The sequence below is a fragment of the Gobius niger genome (assembly GCF_951799975.1).
Source record: "Gobius niger genome assembly, chromosome: 12".
NCBI classification, from domain to species: Eukaryota; Metazoa; Chordata; class Actinopteri; order Gobiiformes; family Gobiidae; genus Gobius; species Gobius niger.
The window spans coordinates 30,336,536-30,356,780 of NC_136863.1; the positions used below are offsets into that span (position 1 = coordinate 30,336,536).

Below are 20,245 nucleotides of genomic sequence, written 5' to 3' on the forward strand. Positions count from 1 at the left end.
GTCGAGTGTTTGTCCTCGTCTAACATTTGCATGTGTTTTCGATGCAAAGCAGCCACTGTATTTTCCCATCACTGAGATGTTTTTGCTTCGCCAGGTGCGTCTCTGACTTGATATACCCCCCCCACCACCACTCAGAAACTGACTTTGTGAAAAGAAAAAGAATGATTAGTTTGATTTGTTTTTAAAAGGAGATTCTTCAAACACATCCTGGAGCACAAACATTGAAGAGAAAGCTCAAATCTTTCTTCAATACCCGGATCACATGCATCTCAGAACGTGCAGATTATGATTTGCAACCATTAACATGGCCATTTTGATTCCCATACACACATTGGATGTACATAATAACATGTCGTGACCCGATTCTTTTTTGAGCGCTGTTTTCTTCACAGTGTTGGGGGTAACATATTACAAAAGGAACGAGTTACAAAAATATATGACTTTTCCCAGGAACTAAGGAATATAACATATTACTTGCACAAAATACGGGAATATATTAGTCATTGCATTTCAAGTAACTCGAGTTACAAGTGCAGTTCAATGTATGAACAAATGAAAAAATGAAAAAACTCCCCCAAACATAATGCAGAAACAAATCAAGTTGGACGCCGGTGAATAAGATCTGCAGTTGGGTGTAACTAATTTCCTCAAAACAAAACACAAGAGAATGGGGACAACAAAGGAAAAGGAAATCTCTGACTGCACTTCTGCTCGGTAGTATTATAACTTTTTTATTTATTTATTTATGTAAGATGGGACAGTGCATGTTAATTAACATGAGTTCTGACATTCATGACGTCCTCTTCACTTTGTATTTTGCCAAAAGTAACTCAAAGTAGTGTAACTAAGCCACATTTGGAAACGGTGAAATGTAATAAAAAACATTACATTTTTTTAGCTGTAATCACTAATATAGAATATATTACAATTTTTAAGTAACTTTCCCAACACTGATTCTTAAAGGGTGTTGATGGTGCAGATTGGCAGCCTTGCTTCTGTCAGCCTGCCCCAGGACGGCTGGAGCATCATCATCATCATCATCATCATCATCGTCATCATTGTTGTTATTATACATCTGGACACTTCACTAAGCTGAAATGTACTTTTTAGGGTTGTGTTGTACAACCATGCCCTCTGGTGGTCAGTTTGATGAAGTACACAACAATCTATTTTTGTCGACCTAAACGAGCTAAACCTATGCTAAACCCAGTCTGTGGTCTGAGCCGGACAAGGAGACACAGACCAGGACCATTCAACTGCTTAAGGTAAACATTTATGTTCAATATATCAGAAGTCTTTATAAAAGCTATGGATCACCTTAAAATATTGAAGTACAGACCGAACTACAAGAGTGTTGTGACGGATTGACAGTTTGTTATTCTTTTTGTTGTTATTTTTATTATGATTGTTAAGTTCTTTTTAGGGGTGCCAGTCAGGTTTCCCTCCTGACGTATAGGATAAAAGGGTTTGTTATAATCGGTGAGTTTTCCTTACAATGCTGCAATGCTACAATCCTCACAAGGGCATGTGCTACATGGCATAAACCCTTTTGTATATATGACATATGATGAACACCACCAACACAGACAGAACATGTGGGTTATGCAAATGTGTATTATACATAAATACTGATATCCAAATATATCACAAGTGTTCAGAAATAAATCCCCACTCAAAAAGGGAAAAAGTCCAAAGGAGCCAGAAAGTGCCCCCCAATTTTCTCCGCTCCACAGCGTATCTAAATAAACAAAAACTGTGGTTGCTTAATTTGTCCCTTCCAACATTTCCTTTTCAAAAATACACATACAAAATCATTAACTTGTACGTACTGCGCGAGCACTAAGTGACGTCACACTGACGTAATGCGGAAGTGCGGTCTAGCCAGCACCAGAGTGATCTACAGTAAACATAATTATTTTAGCATACTTTTATCAAGGCTCGAAACCACAGCAAAAACGCAGAATAATACATCAATCAAGGCACAAAGAAAGAAAACTCACGGACAATCTAGAGTCCCAGCGGACCTGTACGTACGGTGCGTGGAATGACGTCACCGACGTACGTAGCAACCAGGAAGCGGTAGGTCCGGTTCTGCGGGGGAGTTATTTTGTTAAAAACAAGATGTTTGCGATACTGACACGCGCTATGGAAGGAGGGAATGTTACCAGCAAAGATTGGTTGGTGGAAGAATTGATCACACTCGTTGGGAGTGTGCTTAAGTGTTGCTTTGCTACCCCTCAGGATCCGAGGCTGCTACTTCCCTGTCCCGCAAAGGTATGCCATTTTACTAGCGCAAACCCAGGAGGCTTAACCGGCGGCGGGGACAGGGGGAGCGAATAGGAGAAGGGGTAGAAATGGGCGTTGTGTGTGAGGTCAGAGAGGGAGGCTGGACAGGGGAGTAAACCGGGTGTGGTGAAGGCGAGGGTATAGGTGACTGACCATGCACAGACGGGTGCCTGGTTGTCACACACCTCCCCCCTTGAGAAGACCCGAAATAAAGAGGGTAAATCTCCAGGTCAGAACGAATCCCTTCACTCCTTCTCCTTCCCGCTGATTCCTGATAGAGATAGAGGGGAATTTCATTCACTCTTATATAGCTCCCGTAGCTGTGCTTAGGACACTGGCGGCAAAGCCCAGGAAATCCTCCTCGTCACTTTCCTCCTCAAGGATTTGACATAGTTTTTCGCGCTGTTTCCTGTCCCACTCCTCTGCAGAAGGATAACAAGGCTTCATTTGGGCCATATGTACCACTCGAAGATCCTCTCCATTGTCCTCCAGGACAACTTCAAAATTTACCGGCCCGGTCCTCCGTGTGATGCGGTATGGACCCTTCCATCTCGGAGCAAGCTTGGCCGAAAAGGCTTGGTCAGCCTTTGATAAAGGATGAGTACGTATCCAGACACGCCCCTTCTCAGAGAAATTTCCTTCCCTTCTTCCCCGATCATAGTACTGTTTTTGTTTCCGTTTTGCTTTCTGCAGGTTGACACCGACAAACTCCTGAAGTTCAGCAATCTGATTGGCCGTAACATAAGCAGGAGTGTCAGGAGCACACAGGTTCGGACTCAGCTCGGCCTCCAAAGGGCCCCGAAGAGGACGTCCGAGGTTGAGCTCCGCAGGGGTCACACCTGTGGACTCATGCACTGCTGAATTAAGAGCAAACCGAAACTCGGGAAGGTATTTGTCCCAATGTTTATGATTATCCTCGACATAGGAGGCCAGCATGGCCTTGATATTTCGGTTAATTCTTTCGGTTAGATTGGTCTGTGGGTGGTAAGTAGAAGTCCGTTTGGGTGTGAGGTTCCATTTCTTACAGGTTTCCTCAAACACTGAGGACACAAACTGAGGACCTTGATCAGAGAGGAGATATGTCGGTACACCCCATCGAGTCAAAATCTCCTTCACAAGATATTGGGAGATGGTCTCTGCAGTCGCCTTCCGTATGGGAAACATCTCCACCCATCTGGAGTAATAGTCTACAAAGACTAGGAGATGAAGGTTGCCATTTGAACTACGGGGAAAAGGACCCATCAAGTCCACCCCCAACATTTCCCAGGGAGCATTTACTTTCGTCTGCTGCAATTTCCCGGGTGGTTTCCGATTTTCCGGTTTGTACCTTTGACACACTTGGCAATTCCTCACATGGTCTCGAACATCAATACTCATTCTTGGCCAGTACACCAATGCTTGCAGACGTCTGTAGGTTTTGTATCGTCCCAAATGTCCAGAAAGTGGATCGTTATGATGGTGGTAGAGCAGTTGTTGACGAAGTGATGGAGGAATATAAACTTGGTACAAAGTTTTGTGCGGTAATTCAACGACACGGTAGACCTTGTCTTCAAGAATGGTGTACTTGCTGGTAGGGGTCTCGTTAACTGCTCCTTTATCCACAATTTGCTGATACAGATCCTGAGCGAAAGGGTCCTGCTGCTGAGCCTTCCAGATGTTCTCATCGGTCACAGAGAGCGTGGGAGAGGTGTCACGCTGGGATCGGAGTACAACGGCGCACGTTGCAGGTGGATAGGCGGACTCCTCCACAGGGGCTCTCGACAAGGCGTCCGGAACGGTGTTGTACTTCCCCTTGCGATATTCCACCGTAAACGAGAATTCTTGCAGCCGAAGAGCCCAGCGAATCAGCCGAGTGCTTGGTTTCTGAGTTTTGAACACCCAGACCAGCGACGAATGATCAGTCACCACTGTGAAGTGTCTCCCTTCCAGGTAATATCTCCATTTTTCAACGGCCCACACAACAGCCAGACATTCTTGCTCAGTCGTCGAGTAATTTCGCTCGGCCTTGTTTAATGTTCGGCTGGCAAAGGCGAGGACCTGTTCAGTGCCTAACCCAGATTGCTGAGCTAGAACAGCCCCCAACCCTACATCACTGGCATCGGTATACACGACGAAGGGCCGCGTGAAGTCAGGGTGACCCAGAATAGGTGGAGAAACCAGGTGCTCCTTTAAAGCGTCCAAGGACATCTGGCACGAGGGAGTCCAAATAAATTTGGCCCCTTTGCGCTTCAGTGCGTTAAGGGGTTCGGTCAGCTCCGAGAATCCAGGCACGAAACGATGATACCATCCAGCCATCCCCAAGAACCTCTGGAGCTGCTTGATGTTTTGGGGGACAGGAAAGTCCTGAACTGCTTTGATTTTCTCATGGTCCACAGCAACCCCGGCGGAAGATACCACATGGCCCAAGAACTTTAGGGAAGAGCGGAAGAACTGACTTTTCTTCATGTTGACGGTAAGGTTAGCTTCCCGTAACCTGTCCAAAACCGCTTGTATATCATAACTGTGTTGTCCATAGGTGGTGGAGTAAATGATGATATCGTCCAGATATACAAAGCAGATCTGCCCACGTAGTCCGCCCAAAACTACCTCCATTAGCCGTTGGAAGGTCGCTGGGGCATTTTTCAACCCGAACGGCATTACCTTAAATTGGTACAGGCCATACGGACAAACAAAGGCCGTCTTTTCCCGACTCCCTGGGTCCATACGAACTTGCCAGTACCCACTGTTTAAGTCCAAGGTAGTAAAGACGACTGCTCCAGCAAGTGACTCTAAGATCTCTTGAATATTGGGCAATGGATAGGCATCGGTGTGTGTAGCAGCATTCATTTTCCGGAAATCCACACAAAAACGGGGTTTGGGGTCATTCTTTTTAGGTACCAAAACCACTGGGGCAGCATATGGGGACGTTGATGGCTCGATAATGTCTTTTTCTAGCATTTCCTCCACGTGCTCCTTAATTATCTGGAGTTTTACTGGCGAAACACGATATGGTTTTTGTTTGATAGGCACTTCATGAGATAGGTAAATCTTGTGGGTAAGTACTTTTGTACATCCCAGGTTGGGGGTACACACATCAGAATTACTCTGCAGTTGGGATAGCAATGACTGCTTACCGAAATCATCCAGGTGTGCACCGGTGACTGCTTTCTGCAGGAGATCGTCACTGGCGGAAATGGCAGATAAATTGGCAGGTGGAACGGCAGAGAAAAAGGCAAGCTGAGGAGAAGGATCATCTGACCAAGATGCCGACTCGGGAATAAAGGTATACCATTGCTTCCGGTTGAACTTGAACCAGTAACATTTTTCTGAAACGTCGAACTGCAGACCAGAAAGGGAGATGAAGTCAAGACCCAACACAGCAGGGAATGCAAGACTTTGAGCTGGCAAAATTACGCAAGGTAAGGTGATGGTCTGAGTTTGCAGGGTAATTGTTAATGCACTCCACCCCAGTGGTTGTCGTCCTTCTCCATCCGCTAGGTACAATGGCCCTCTGGTCCATGGTTTGACTTCACCACCAATCTCACTCCATACCCTCTCGTTCACCAGCGTATAGGAAGAACCAGTGTCCAGGATTGCAGCCCCCTTCCAGGTACTGATGCTGAGGGGAACCATCAACTGACACGGCAGCGGGCAAGCTTCTCCTGGAGGTCCAGATGTTGTAAGGGCCCCAAGAGTGGCGGAGCCTCCAGGGATGGGAGATTGACCGGTAGACTGCTGAGAAGGGAATGGAGGCCTGGATGGTTGGGTCGTGACCCCACGTGGACAAGCTCCTGGAGAGTGATCGCCTTTACAGCGCCAGCAGAAAGGTTGAGATGATCGATTATGATTTGGATTGAAATTCTGTTTGGGCCGTACTGTGTTGTTGTTGTTAGGGTTGCCTGTAGAGCGGGATTCAGTGGGCTGCGATGGTGCACTTGCTCGTTTCCGGTGCTCATACTGTTGCTGATTGTCCCGATCTCGTTCCAGCTGCTGTCCCAACCGTACGAGCTCGTCTACAGTGAGTACTCGACTACTCCTTAACTGGCTGGCCAATGCAGGATTGATGTTTTTAAGGATCAACTTCACGATGTCTCCCTCTGTGATTTGTGGCTTCCACCGTTTGCATAGGGACTGATACATATATATGAAATCCCTGATGCCTTCCTTTTCTCCTTGGACTCGGGTACGCACTCGCTCTGCCAATTCATCCTCATAATCCTCGGAGAGAAAAGCAGCCCGAAATTGCATTTTAAATTCAACCCAGGTCCGAATTTTGTGTCTGGCTACATCCCACCAATCTCTTGCGGTGCCATGCAACACGTTCCTTAAGGTAGCCAAGAGTTCCTCATCAGTTAATGCATTCAGGGCCAAATAGTCCTCACAGCGTTCCAAGTACTGCAGCGGGTCGGTTGGATCCTCCCTCTGTCCATAGGTTGGGAACAGTAGCTTAACTGGACTCTTTCCGATATCCCGACACCTTTTGATTGCCGAGGTTGAAAAATCTGATGCTGCTGGGATCCCTGTTCTCCCAGGCTGAGCTGTCGATTCCAGCCTGGGTCTGCCGGTGAGTGTCAAGGTTTCTGGCAGGTCCTGGAAACCAGTCTGCACTGTTTGATCCATTACAGGTGTTGGACTACTCTGTAGTGACTGGACCGTAGCCGTCAGTTCCTCTGTCATAATCTTCATGTTGGTTTGATGCTCCGAGAGCTCCCCCTGGAGGCGCGAAAACTCCCCTTGCAGGTTGGAAATACTGTCCGTCACTGGTGCAAGCAGCGAATGGAATTCCTTGAGCAGCTCCGATTGGTGGTGCTTCAGTCTCCAACCAATGGACGCTTTGGTTTGTGAAAGCACATATTCCAATTGTGCATCCAGGTGTTGATACTGTTCCATAGCATGGGCCTTGATTATCTTCTCAACCCGTTCTGTGGTCGTGGTTCTCATACTGTGCATTTCCTCCTTAATGCTGGATTTGACCTCCTCCATTATAAACTTTACGTCCATTACTGGGGTCCTCGCAGCAGCCATGCCTTCTACTACTAGGAGACCAGGAGGCGGCGGAGGCATCACAGGAGAACCAAGAAAGTTATCTAGGCCAGTCGGTGACATATCCAGAAGGGAGTACGCTGTGGAGCGTCCCTTTGTAGGTGACAAATGTGGTGGGGAAAATGGCGCTTCCTCTTCCAGTTCCTTAAAGATTCCCTCTACTGTTTCTGTGCTAGTCATTTTGTATTCTTGTGATTGGTGTTCTCTTGTTCAGCTATGTCATATGTTTTTTTTCTTTTGTCCCATCTGGGGTGCCACTTTTATGTGACGGATTGACAGTTTGTTATTCTTTTTGTTGTTATTTTTATTATGATTGTTAAGTTCTTTTTAGGGGTGCCAGTCAGGTTTCCCTCCTGACGTATAGGATAAAAGGGTTTGTTATAATCGGTGAGTTTTCCTTACAATGCTGCAATGCTACAATCCTCACAAGGGCATGTGCTACATGGCATAAACCCTTTTGTATATATGACATATGATGAACACCACCAACACAGACAGAACATGTGGGTTATGCAAATGTGTATTATACATAAATACTGATATCCAAATATATCACAAGTGTTCAGAAATAAATCCCCACTCAAAAAGGGAAAAAGTCCAAAGGAGCCAGAAAGTGCCCCCCAATTTTCTCCGCTCCACAGCGTATCTAAATAAACAAAAACTGTGGTTGCTTAATTTGTCCCTTCCAACATTTCCTTTTCAAAAATACACATACAAAATCATTAACTTGTACGTACTGCGCGAGCACTAAGTGACGTCACACTGACGTAATGCGGAAGTGCGGTCTAGCCAGCACCAGAGTGATCTACAGTAAACATAATTATTTTAGCATACTTTTATCAAGGCTCGAAACCACAGCAAAAACGCAGAATAATACATCAATCAAGGCACAAAGAAAGAAAACTCACGGACAATCTAGAGTCCCAGCGGACCTGTACGTACGGTGCGTGGAATGACGTCACCGACGTACGTAGCAACCAGGAAGCGGTAGGTCCGGTTCTGCGGGGGAGTTATTTTGTTAAAAACAAGATGTTTGCGATACTGACACGCGCTATGGAAGGAGGGAATGTTACCAGCAAAGATTGGTTGGTGGAAGAATTGATCACACTCGTTGGGAGTGTGCTTAAGTGTTGCTTTGCTACCCCTCAGGATCCGAGGCTGCTACTTCCCTGTCCCGCAAAGGTATGCCATTTTACTAGCGCAAACCCAGGAGGCTTAACCGGCGGCGGGGACAGGGGGAGCGAATAGGAGAAGGGGTAGAAATGGGCGTTGTGTGTGAGGTCAGAGAGGGAGGCTGGACAGGGGAGTAAACCGGGTGTGGTGAAGGCGAGGGTATAGGTGACTGACCATGCACAGACGGGTGCCTGGTTGTCACAGTGTTTCCTGTTGTAGATAGATAACTTGTTTTGTTTGAAAAATAGATTTATTCAGATGTCATTAGACCACATTCCAAAACTGCACATTGTAATAATGTGCCAAATAAAATGCCAAACAGTATTTCTTATGCATTAAAACGCTTTGAAAAAACAATTCTATCTTGATATGTTAATAGACCAACATTTTACTTATTTGACAAATCACTGGTGTATAAAATTATCAGCAACACAGTACACAATGGAAAAGAATAGAATGCGTTATTTGTCATCACACACAAGCATAATGAAACTTGTTGGCTCTCAAAGTCTCTATAATAAATAATAATAAAAACACTATTTGGCATCGGCACAGTAAATTGAAGATTACTGCGCTGATTTCGAACTACTCCTGGTATTATTACGCCTTACAATATAGTTCCCCCTTTTATCCGCTTAGAAAATCCACATTGTTTAATTTTGTGTAATTATACTTTGTAGTGGAACACTTCACACAACCATATTTAAATAGGGAAAAAGTGGAAGAGCTTGGTAGCTTCTATCTTGACCTGTTTTGGAGCTATAGAGGAGAGAGGGAGAGGCTAAATGCTAACGCCGTCTGCGCTGTGTTTACGTGACTGAAGGCACGGGGGAAGATCAGACAGGTCCTAAAGAACTCGTCAAAGCTAAGGTAAGAACATATCTCAGTATATAAAAACGGTGGCCTATTCCTTTAAGAAACACAATATTGTGGCTGCTTGTCGTCACCATCACTGCTCTTCAACTATACAAAGGATCAGGGCAGGCGAGACATGGACCGGTTGGAAAGAACTATGTGTCATATCTTCTTGTTTATGCATAGTAAATGAATGTATATTTCTCAAGTACAAAACGGGTAGACATTATCAAGCTTAATCTTCTGCCTACTCCTTTTGAGCATCATATAAACTTATTTTTTTATGTATTTGCTTTTTCACCTGTGTATCTCTCTTTGGCTTAGATTACTGTGCTGAACCCTGTTCCGATGTAGAAATGTGTGGACCCCAGATGCTGAAATAATAAAGAGGAATTAAATTGAATGTACAATACAACAGTGAAATGTTTTTGACCAGCGTTCATCATGTCTGCTGTTGGCTGTAGTAGCTCCGTCCTCTGTCCATGGTGCTGATGTAAATAGAGGATTTTGTTCTGCCTGGCTCTGCCCTACGATGCCCTGTCCATTCCACGCATGGAGAAGAAGTTAGTCTGATAACGCACAGATTGTCAGCGAACGTGATGACATAATTAGTTTTGGCAAATAACTTCAGCACGTGTCACTGTTGATAGAGCTACAACATAGACGCAGTGAGTGACGTAACCTTGTCAATTCCCTGTGACTTTTGTGATTGGTTGTCCAGACCACCTTCTTTACCGCGGAGAAGAAGTGGGTGGTTTACAAGGCTATATTGTTTATAAGCTCTTACTCATTCTTATTTAAGTTTTTATAGTCTATGGCTAAACCTAAGGAACCCCACCAAGACCCACCCTCCAAATGATGACGTAAAGAGTTCAGGAAAGTCTAGTTACCATGGACATCGGCCATCTTTGCAGCTGTTAGCATACATTTCCACTGACTAACACTAGCTAAAAACAGTTTATAAAGTGGGGAAAATAGCCGTGGAACAGCTCCGTTAGCTGCTGAGTTACTGCTGGTAAATACATCTAACTCACTGTGGTGTCCAAGTGTTTTAATGTGAACAATAACTCCAGTATTTTAACTTCTAAAATCTCCATTGGTTTACAATTGCTGCTAATCCCATAATGCTAGGCGATATGACATCACATTCCCAAACTCTATTTTTATTTACTCACCAAATAATGGTCTAAGAGGCCATTTTCCCATCCAAGAAGTAGCTTGTATTGTTACGGGGTAATGCTAGCAACATAGGCTACTTAAAATAAGCCTATTTTAATAGTAATAATACTCATTTATCACTGTTTGTTTTGTTGAGCTGTGTTTCATATGTTTTCCCGGTCACGTGCTGCTCATGGTCTCGTGGCGGTGCGCCTCATTAGTTGCCATAGAAACACGTCCAAACTTTGAGCACAGGCACAGCACAACCACCACAGACACAGACACACAGTTTCCTAAAGTGTTTTTTCTGCTCATTGTTGTATCAGCTGTTGGAAATATGGCGATGCTGAGAACACGCCGCACGAAGATCGGAAACTGGTACGAGGACTCCTGTTTGGAAGAGGTTTGTGCTCATTTATGCTAATGTGTCTCGTAGCTAGCTTGCTAACACGTTGATATTGATTGTAAATTGTGCTTTGTATGTATTTATTTTTTGACATGCATGTTTTGTAAGGCACACTATTTGTATGGTAAGGTATAGTTTGACATTTCCTTGTGATATAAAGTTTGTCCCCCTCGAAATGCCCCGTAGAAATGGGTCACGTGGTTCAAAACAAGTGGGCCTGTGTCTGGATCATAGACTGTAAAAATAAAATAAAAAATATTTAAAAAAATACAATAAAATAAAACAAAATAAATAAATAAATAAAATAAAATACAAAAAAAATAAAATAAAAAATTAAAATTAAAATTAAATAAAAAATAAAAAATTGTCTGCATTAAAGGGAGCTAACCACTCCGGGAGAAAAAATAATAATATAAATAATAAAATTGGCTACTAAAGGAAAGTGTAGAAAATTCATGTTTGTCCATTAAATGAATTAAAATAAGTTACTTTTTATGCTTTGATCTCATTTTCCAGGATGTTTTGAAAGAGTATTTGGGGAAAAAGGAGCGAGGAGAGCTGGCGGCCCAGAAAGTGGACCTGCTGAAGGAGCACATTCTCAAACCAGTCAGCTCACGGTTTTAACTTCCTGACATTATGAAGTCCGTCTTGTATGTTTGGCATCACTCTCACGTCCCTGCGCTCATGTGTCCACGTGTCCAGGTGAGTCTGTCCGTGTCCACTGACGGCGGTGTGCACTTTGGAGACACGGTGATGCTGGTGAACATGGGCGGTCCCAGCAGGGAATGCTCTGCGGTCAGTATAAACGCGAGTGTGTCCAGTCTGACCAGAGAGCCCTTCCTTGGGATCAGCGCCCCCTGTGAGGTCAGCGCGGGGCGGGACATGCAGCCCCGCACACGCACCGCGTTTACCATAACCAGGTCAGTCAGGGGAAAGGGAAAACACGTCTATTCTGCTGTTTTTCTCATCCTCATAGTTGAGAGTGTTACAAATACAATACCAAACCATTCAGTATCAACTTTTGTTTTGACTTTTTATTGATCATTGACCCCAAATCTGCACATCATCATATGGACATAGTTGTGGCAAATACTGTCATTTATTCTCCAAAAGAACACTGTGATGCTCTTTGATTTGAATAAATGTAATACTAGTTTAGTGTGGATGACTCAGTACAGCAGTGGTTTGTTTACCTTTGGGTCAGTCTTTATTTAGAGCTACTTAAGTCCTGGTACTTGTTTTAGGTGGTGTTTGGTGTGAAAAGTTCGAGAACAACTGGTTTAGGCTGGCCAGAATTGAGGCCTGTCTCACACTTCCAGATTTTAGCTGCATAAAACTGAAATGCAGCTTCACTATGTTTAGCCCTAGCTCTGGGAACCAACAGGAGACCCCCCCCTGATGTTCTCAGAGCCTGAGATGGTTCATATGCCTCTAACAGGTCAGATATGTTCTTTGATGGCCTGGCCAGTTAGACTACTTTCCTCTATTCGATCAGAATACGTAGGTAAGACACTTGTGCACGAGCAGAGCTGTTTTAAAGTATATTCTCTGAGCTCTAAGCCTCTATCCCAGGGGTGTCAAACTCATTTTGGGTCGCGGGCCGAAATTCCGCTTCCACGGCGGGTCACGGGCATGTAAAATATAATGGAGACATTTTTTTCCAATAAATGAATCCAAATTGACTGTAGCTTCATTAATAACAACGGCTTATACTTGTATTGCACTTTACAAGCCTGTGTCACAAGTTCCTCAAATGGCTACATAGTCATTATTCATTCACTCCACACTCAGTGGTAAACTGTTATTGAAGCCACAGTTGGACACGTGTGGAACTCTTTCCTTTTTTTAAAAATGTAATGCCCCCTAGTGGCTAGAATGAGCATTCTGGTTATTCTTTAAAAAAGCATAACTCCGCACAGGAATGGGCTAGAGACTTACTTTTTTTTACATACGTTTACATAGAATTTATGCTCTACAGGGCAGGGGCTGGATTAAATCATCTCCGGCCCTCAGCTAAAATCCAGTAACGGCCAATAAAAGGTCAAATGTTACTGATTTTGATACTCTCAGGATGCAGTGTGGTTTTGCGGCGTTCGGCAGTCCCGTTTTAGCTCATTTGCACATTCACTGCGGGGGTTCTGTTGTCAGTACTTTCTCTTATAAACAATAATCCCACTGATATCAGTAATCTCTGAGTGCCCTGGACACACTTACCCTCCGTTCATGTCCCTGCAGTGTCGACGGCAGCTCGGACAGTTTGCGCCTGCACTACGAGCAGAGCTTTGCCCTGAAAACACTTTGTGGATTTACCAGAGGGGTAAGATGCTGCTCGGTAGTTTGATGATTATATTCATATTATTTACAACAGCCAACCATAAATAACTGTACATGTTTTTCTTTTTTGTTTGAGCTCTTCTTGACCAGTGACATATGCAGTTTTCAAAAGGTACTGACAGGTCTGGCTACATTGTCATTTTGTATGATTTGCCTTTTTCATCAATATTTTCTGTGCTGTCGGATGTAGTGCTCAAAGAAGTCGCGTCTGCAGGATGTGAACCTGGAGACTGAGGGCTCTTTTCTGTCGTGGTGGCGGGTCGTGCACTTTGACCCCCAGGAGAGGCTGGAGCATGAGGGTCTACCTGTCCCTGTGAGTACAACAACAACAAAAAACAATAAATGCTAAAATTTCTTGGATTCCTGGCACGTTCACCAATATAAACCAGTGGAGATTTTAAAATGTTCACTTAAAAAGCCTTTGAACCATATATTAAAACACTAGATGGGACGTTGCTATGGTAACCCATTGGAACAAACCTTCAGCTCTGGCGGCTATTTTATTCTTGTCGATTCTACTCAAGAACACATTTAAGCTACAAGACTAACAATTGACTTTGTAAAACTGACTTTTTTAGAGTTGTGTGTTACCTAATGTGCATGTTAGTCCATACTCATGTGGAAATATCCAGAAAATTGTGACGGTAACTCCAGTATTACCACAGTAGGCTGATTATTTTTACATACATTTTATTCAATAACGTTTATGGTGCACTTTTTGCAATTAGACTCTGGCTGATCACAAGATGGCTGACACATTTTCCCAAAAAAAGATAGCCATTTCTTGGTGCCGAGCCGTGCCTATGAGCTGTGTACATCTTCGCAATCAGACTGAGCATCCCAATCCCAGGATGTATAAAACAATGAAAACAAGGCTGCAGAAAGAAGTGTACTGTGGTAAATAAAGAGGAGCACATCTCGATGAGGAGGGGTGCAAGCCTCGAAGCTGTTCTTTTGCACCACAGGATGCACAGTTATTATAAAACTAGACCAAAATTCCTTGTCTTGACCTCTTAACCCCCGCCTTAACCAAGCACATTTTCTCCAGGTTGGCTTTACCCAAATCTAAAAGCTTCTCGACTGGAGCTTGCAGCCTATAGGCCAGTGTAGAAACTCATTTGAAAGCCAAGACCTACAACACTGATCGAAGATTTTTCCTGGTGTTGTTGTCACGTTTTTTCGTGTTTTTCGTCTTGTTTTTGTCACCAGCCCAGCGTGGTCACATGGGACATATCGATTTTTAGAAAAACTCTTTGGAGCCAGGCTTTTAAGCAGTGCTGCGGCAGGTCAAGTTTCAAGTTTCAAGTTTAATGGTTTTGTATAGCCCAATATCACAACAGAAGTCGCCTCACGGGGCTGCACCAAACATCAAGGCAATAAAACAGAGCAATAAATATGACATTAAAAGTTCAGGTGAATCCAGGCAAATATAATGTCCAATAGGAGGTAGCGACGAGCGGCGCGTGCGTCCCCCGTCCTTAGACTCTCCAGCACGGCAAGGAAAAACTCAAAAACCCGGCAGGAGAAAAGAGAAACCTTGGGGAGAACCACAGAAGAAGAGATTCACTCCCATGGCCCACTCCCATGACGGGCCAAGATTGCAGACCGTCCAGTCCTCAGATTCCAGAATGCAGGTTCCTCCGTTCACGCAGGTTCCTCCTCAGCACCCAGGTCAAAGTGCTCATAAAAACGCTGTTTACAAAGTGTCTTTTGGAGTCACCCCTGACCACCAGGGGGTCCAGCTCCAGGCCATGAGGACCATAGAGAAGAGCTTTCCGCACCCATAGGTTTTCATCCTCATTTACGTCTCGTTATTGTCACTATTTTGAAGAGAAGAAGAAGCTTTAGGTTTGGATAAGGTCGGACTGGAGAAAATGTGCTCGGTTCAGGCGGGGGGTCAAGAGGTTAATCTATGTTGGCTGGTTCTGCCCCGAATAGTTCTCTGCGATAACGTCCAATTTGTATCATTCTATCCTAAACTTAATTAAATCATTAAACATAAAAAAAAATGTCAACATAGCAATTTGTGTGGGTGCTCTAAAATATCCTTGTGCAATTCTTCCTTTTGTCTCCAGGTCAATGCAAAGGTCCTGATCGTCCACTGCAAAACCAACCAAGCTCTGGCTGTTCTGGGAGACCACATCCTTTGGTAATCCACGCATTTCCCAACATGGATAAAAGCTTCAATGAAGATAATCCACTTCCATATATACATTTTCTGTTTTTCCTTTGACCTGGGACCCCCCGCGTCCTCGCCTCTCTGCAGGACCATGTACGGGAGAGAGTACGAGCTGGCGGCGCACACCTCCCTGGACTCTCACAAAGCAGAGGAGGAGAAGAACCACTGGTGGATGTGCACGTCCGACCCGGGACAGGAGGGGCTGGTCATCCTTAACCACAACCATGAACGCCCCGCCCCGAGTGATGACCCACACCCCGCCCCGAGTCAAGAGGTCAACTCTGGGCCTGAACTGGACGGGACACAGCAGTAACATTGTTTATAATTGATTGATTTACTCTGAATTTATGTTGTTACAGCTGTTCCAAATGATTCTGCAACTCATCATTTCAATACATTTTAAAGCTTGTAATTAACTGAAAATGGTCGTTTGTTTGAATTTGTAGCACTAGGAGGTCATACTTACTGAAATCAAGAGCTATTTCAATCAAAAACATATTAACAGGTCAAGTTATATTTTACCATAGGAGCCCTTGTGTGATAGCAGCTTCAAAATTCTTCTTTAGTGGATTAAGTTTAATGTGAGCAATAATGTTTAATTTTTAAGATGACTTTGATTTTTGTTGTTAGTCAAAAGTAAGTCGTAATAACTTTGTGGTTCCGCTCCTTCAACACTAGATGGCGCCAAGTACACAGTGTGTTATTTGCACTCACATAAATGGTGTAACTCGCCTCCAACTATTTCTAAAATCACTCTAAATAACGCAACATTAAAGGTTTTTATACCAAAAGTGTATAATTACTGTGGTCAGAGGAGGATACGCTGCTGCAGATAATGCATACGTTGCCATAGTAACACCGCGCACCATGCCTGTGTCTGACATAAATGAAGAATAGTTAAAGTCTGTGGTTAAAGTGAGGCAAAGGGCTCACGCTATTAGTTTTAAAGGGTCTAGACATGTCTATGGTCTGAGCAAAAACACAAATCCCTATTTCTAAGCTTCTAATTGATTAATGTTTTATATATATATATATATATATATATATATATATATATATATATATATATATAAAGTACTTTATGCTATACAAGTGCTAGTGCTTAGTTAGGCTATTAGAGAAATGTTTACTTCATTTCAGTTATTCTGTCATTTTTTCCAACCTAATTCTTTCTTTGAACTAAAAACAATCATTTATTTTTCAAACTTAATACCAGCATTTATTTTTTTAAAGTGTAAGGTTGTTATCTTTATTGAATTGTTTGTCGTGGTTGTTGTGAAAACTCCCCTCACCTCTGTCGCCTTGTGGCCGCAGTTGGGCGGGATTAGAGCGCGGATACGGCTTTGCTGCGGCGGTGAGAATCCAGTTCAGGTTTTCCTCCGGCCCAGTGACGACGGCGTGAGTGCAGCGGTACAGCACCAAGCAGACGGAGCCTGTGATGTAGCCGCGCAGAGTGCAGAGGAGTGAAGCAGTTTATCCAACAACAACTAAAAAAACAACATCTGCCAGAGGGAAAGGTCCAGTCCATAATACTGCCCTTGTGTCCCTGGGCAAGACACTTCACCCGCCACGTGTCTGCGTGAACCTTTGGTAATGAAGGGAAATTCACCTCACGGTTTGTAGAAAACCATGAATGAACCATGAACCCTGAATCTGTTTGAACCTTTAAAGAAGAGGCTGCACAATATATTGATATTAGGTGATGCAATATCTGTATCACAAGAAGCCAGATTATAACACAACATCACTAAAGTCTTCATCGGAGAAACGGGCGAACTCAGCCAAAAACAGACAATGCATTGAACTTATCAATGTATAAAAGTTCAGTTTTAGTCTTGTTTTAGTCCTGATGTAGTCTTTCTTTAAAGTGCATATGACAGGTTTTCATGCTTTTGAAAATATGACTTATTTAGAAGGACAACATCAGCTGCATAATTATCATTTTATTTCATGCAGGAAATAAATGAAGAAATGTTTGGCAGAAAAGTTATATTTATTTGACTTTTCAAGCTACTGACAGGAAGTGGCATAGATAGAGGTAAAGTTGCACAGCAGTTTGACCTTTGACATATGTTTTGACCTATTTCCCATTGACATAACATGGTCGGCACGGCAACAGTTTAAAATGATTTTCCTCTATCTATGTCACGTCCTGTCAGGGTCCGATAAGGAAGTAAAACTATAAACATCACAAAAATGGTCAAACTAAAGAAAGCTGGGTCACATCTTTTGCTAAATCTTTAACATAATTGTGTTAATCATGTTTTAGCAAACATTTTGTCAAATGTGTCACATGCACTTTAAGTCTTATTTTGAATTTGCTGGAAAAACGAGTTACTTGTGATTCGTGAATGGACCACATCGTGTTCAAATATTCACAGAAAAAGACAAGACACAAAACATTTACTATGGTTGACCTCTAAGTCTGCGAACGAATGATTGACCATCATAACTGTGTTCAATAACCCTAGTCAGGAAAGAATGTAAATAATTAGTTTTGAGTCTCAGCTAAAACTCCTTGTTTAGAAAAAGGCAAAATGAACGACAAAAATAACAAAAAGGGACCATTCCAAACAAGGATTTTTTGTGTGCTAAATGTCTCACAAAGACGATCTATCTGTAGCCCCAGATAAAAAAAACAATAATAATAATCCAACAAAACAATTCTTGATTACGTGCTTAACCCCCGCCTTAACCAAGTGCATTTTCTCATTGAGGATTACAGTGAAACACATCATTTGAAAGCTAAGACCTACAAAACTAATCCAAGCTTCTTTATGATTGTCACGTTTTTTTCCTTTGTGTTTCCTTTTTTTTTGACATGTTTTGGTCCCATTTCCGTGGCTTGATTACAGTTCCATTACACTAAAGCAACGGAAATGTGACAAAAACGCAAGTAAAACATGGCAAAAAATGTGAGGGGAAAAAAGCAACCAAAATGTGAGGAAAACGTGACAGAAATGTGGCCAAGAAAGCGACAAAAAGGAACAAACACTCTCTTAAAACATGGCAAAACAAAAACAAAGAAGAAGCTAAGATGAGTTTTTTAGGTCTTAGCTTTCAAATGAGTCGAGAAGCTTTTAGATTTGGGTAAAACTGGAGACTGGCTCGGTTCAGGCGAGGATTATGTAAAAAAAACAAAACCCGAGCTAATTCCATTTCAGATAACCTATCCGAGTGTGCGTAAAATGCGCGCGCGTCCCACACTCCACCCCATGGATTCCGGCGGAAACTCCAGGCCGCGTCTTCCTCCCCACTGCCCCGCCACCTTATCCCTGCGTGTGTGAGCGAGCGAAGCCGACTCTGTTTACGGCCCAGATTCCACGGAGGAGCGGACACCGAGCGAGGGCGAGCTACGGTCGGTCCTGCAAAGCCCCCGCGAGTACCCAGGCCGAACTACGAGCGGCGGGCGCGATTTTTTCCACTCCCGAACGCGGACGAAACCTCACGCTGCTCGACTGCGAAACGGGGGGTGTCGTTTTTATTTGATTTTTCTTTCTTTTTTTTTTTACCTCCCACCCCCCCTCCCGATTTTGGACCAGCAGCGGGAGCAGCACACGTCTCTCTCCTCTCTCACTCACTCACTCACTCACTCACTCGCTCTCTCTCTCCCTCCCCGGCTTCGTAATTTTAGCTAGAGAGACCCATTCTCCTGCGTGGCACAAGTCCGCTGGTGTTTTCTTACAGCTTTTCCCCCCTTTTTTCCCTCTTTGCTACGAGGCCTGGCTTGTTTGTGCCCAAGTGGGATCTTGTTTTTACGCGCGACGACTGCACATTTCTGGGATCTACCTTCTTCTTTTTTCTTTCCGCCACCGGAACCTTTATCATTCATTATCCTTCTGGAGGTTCCCCACAGCACAAGCCACCACCCCTGCAAGCCTGCCTTTTGCCTTTTTTTTTTGCCTTGGTGTGTTTTGCTGGCTTGACTGTGCTGCTTTGGCTTTTCTTGCCCCCTCCTCCTCCCCCTTATTTCTCTCTCTCTCTACCCCAAACACACACGCACATTGGCTCGCATTTATGTGGCTCCTCGCTGGTTATTAACCTTTTTAAGAAGTTCTCCCAGAGGAAAGAGGAGAGAGAGAGAGAGAGCAAAACAACATAGGGGCCAAGACGCACGGTTTTTACGCAGGGTCTTGTTTATTTGAAATTACGAGATGGAGACAGACGATGGGGATTACCATGATTTATCCAGAAAAATCGGCTCGTGCGCCATAGCAACCCAAGCGTGCGGCTATTGGAGAAAATAACAGTTTTTTTTTTTTTGATCGTAGCTGTTGGGATTTTTATTTTTGTTACTGTCAAAAAATACGCAAAGGCTTCTGGAGTGTATCCTGTTTTTTTTGTTTTGTTTTTTTACGCATTGACACCTTATTTTCCCCCCCCTGGATATACATATATTCCCCCCCCCCACACTCATATTTTTACGGGAATATCGCAAAAAGAACATGAGACCACCGGTGTTCACCCAGACGATGTTTTGGGGCTTGCTTCTCACCATCTCCAGCTTGTGCGTTTGCTCATCACGCGGAGAAAGTAAGTGTATTTTCTTTTTTTCTACAACCATTTTCGTCTGTGTCTAAAAAAAACGAGGTTGCCAGGCTTTTTGCTGGGGAGTTGAAGAAGCGGCGACAACGTGGATTGGGTCGTCCCGAGACCATGTGGTGGCATCGCGGAGGTGGATAGACGGACACGGTCCTTCCAAAAAAAAAAAACCCGGCTCGTCTCGCCTTAAGAGAAAAAAAAACGCGCAGACGTCGATTTGTGGCGGGTTCAACGTGTCTCATTACGCGTGAGAAAAGGTCTAGTCGTGAGAGAGGGGGGGGGGGATTTCG

The 20,245-nt window shown here is 43.8% G+C and overlaps 2 protein-coding genes across 3 annotated transcripts in view; both read left to right on the top strand.

Annotated features, from left to right (window-relative positions):
- Nucleotides 1-1,169: 1,169 nt before the first annotated feature.
- Nucleotides 1,170-15,747, top strand: cfap161 (cilia and flagella associated protein 161). Of its 2 annotated transcripts, XM_079567412.1 has the most exons (9): nucleotides 1,170-1,265; nucleotides 10,821-10,897; nucleotides 11,417-11,506; nucleotides 11,603-11,820; nucleotides 13,136-13,217; nucleotides 13,311-13,346; nucleotides 13,425-13,547; nucleotides 15,310-15,383; nucleotides 15,501-15,747. In XM_079567412.1, the coding sequence occupies exons 2-9, from the start codon at nucleotides 10,832-10,834 to the stop codon at nucleotides 15,724-15,726; spliced, it is 915 nt and encodes a 304-aa protein (XP_079423538.1). In that variant the 5' UTR covers nucleotides 1,170-1,265; nucleotides 10,821-10,831; the 3' UTR covers nucleotides 15,727-15,747. The 2 variants fall into 2 exon arrangements, with proteins under 2 accessions (XP_079423538.1, XP_079423537.1); XM_079567411.1 differs by lacking the exon at nucleotides 1,170-1,265 and having other exon boundaries at nucleotides 10,804-10,897.
- Nucleotides 15,748-19,794: 4,047 nt separating this feature from the next.
- Nucleotides 19,795-20,245, top strand: part of igf1ra (insulin-like growth factor 1a receptor) — a 125,899-nt gene continuing 125,448 nt past the window's right edge. Inside the window, exon 1 of the mRNA XM_079567383.1 lies at nucleotides 19,795-19,946. Coding sequence (XP_079423509.1) covers nucleotides 19,859-19,946 — 88 coding nt within the window. The 5' untranslated portion in view covers nucleotides 19,795-19,858. The remainder of the gene's footprint in view (nucleotides 19,947-20,245) is intronic.

Bases quoted from the DNA above. Each gene is read 5' to 3' on its own strand.
- cfap161 (XM_079567412.1), top strand. From the start codon at position 10,832: ATGGCGATGCTGAGAACACGCCGCACGAAGATCGGAAACTGGTACGAG. The intron at 13,347-13,424 runs GTACTGACAGGT...TGTCGGATGTAG, and splicing joins ACATATGCAGTTTTCAAAAG to TGCTCAAAGAAGTCGCGTCT. The intron at 13,548-15,309 runs GTGAGTACAACA...TTTTGTCTCCAG, and splicing joins ATGAGGGTCTACCTGTCCCT to GTCAATGCAAAGGTCCTGAT.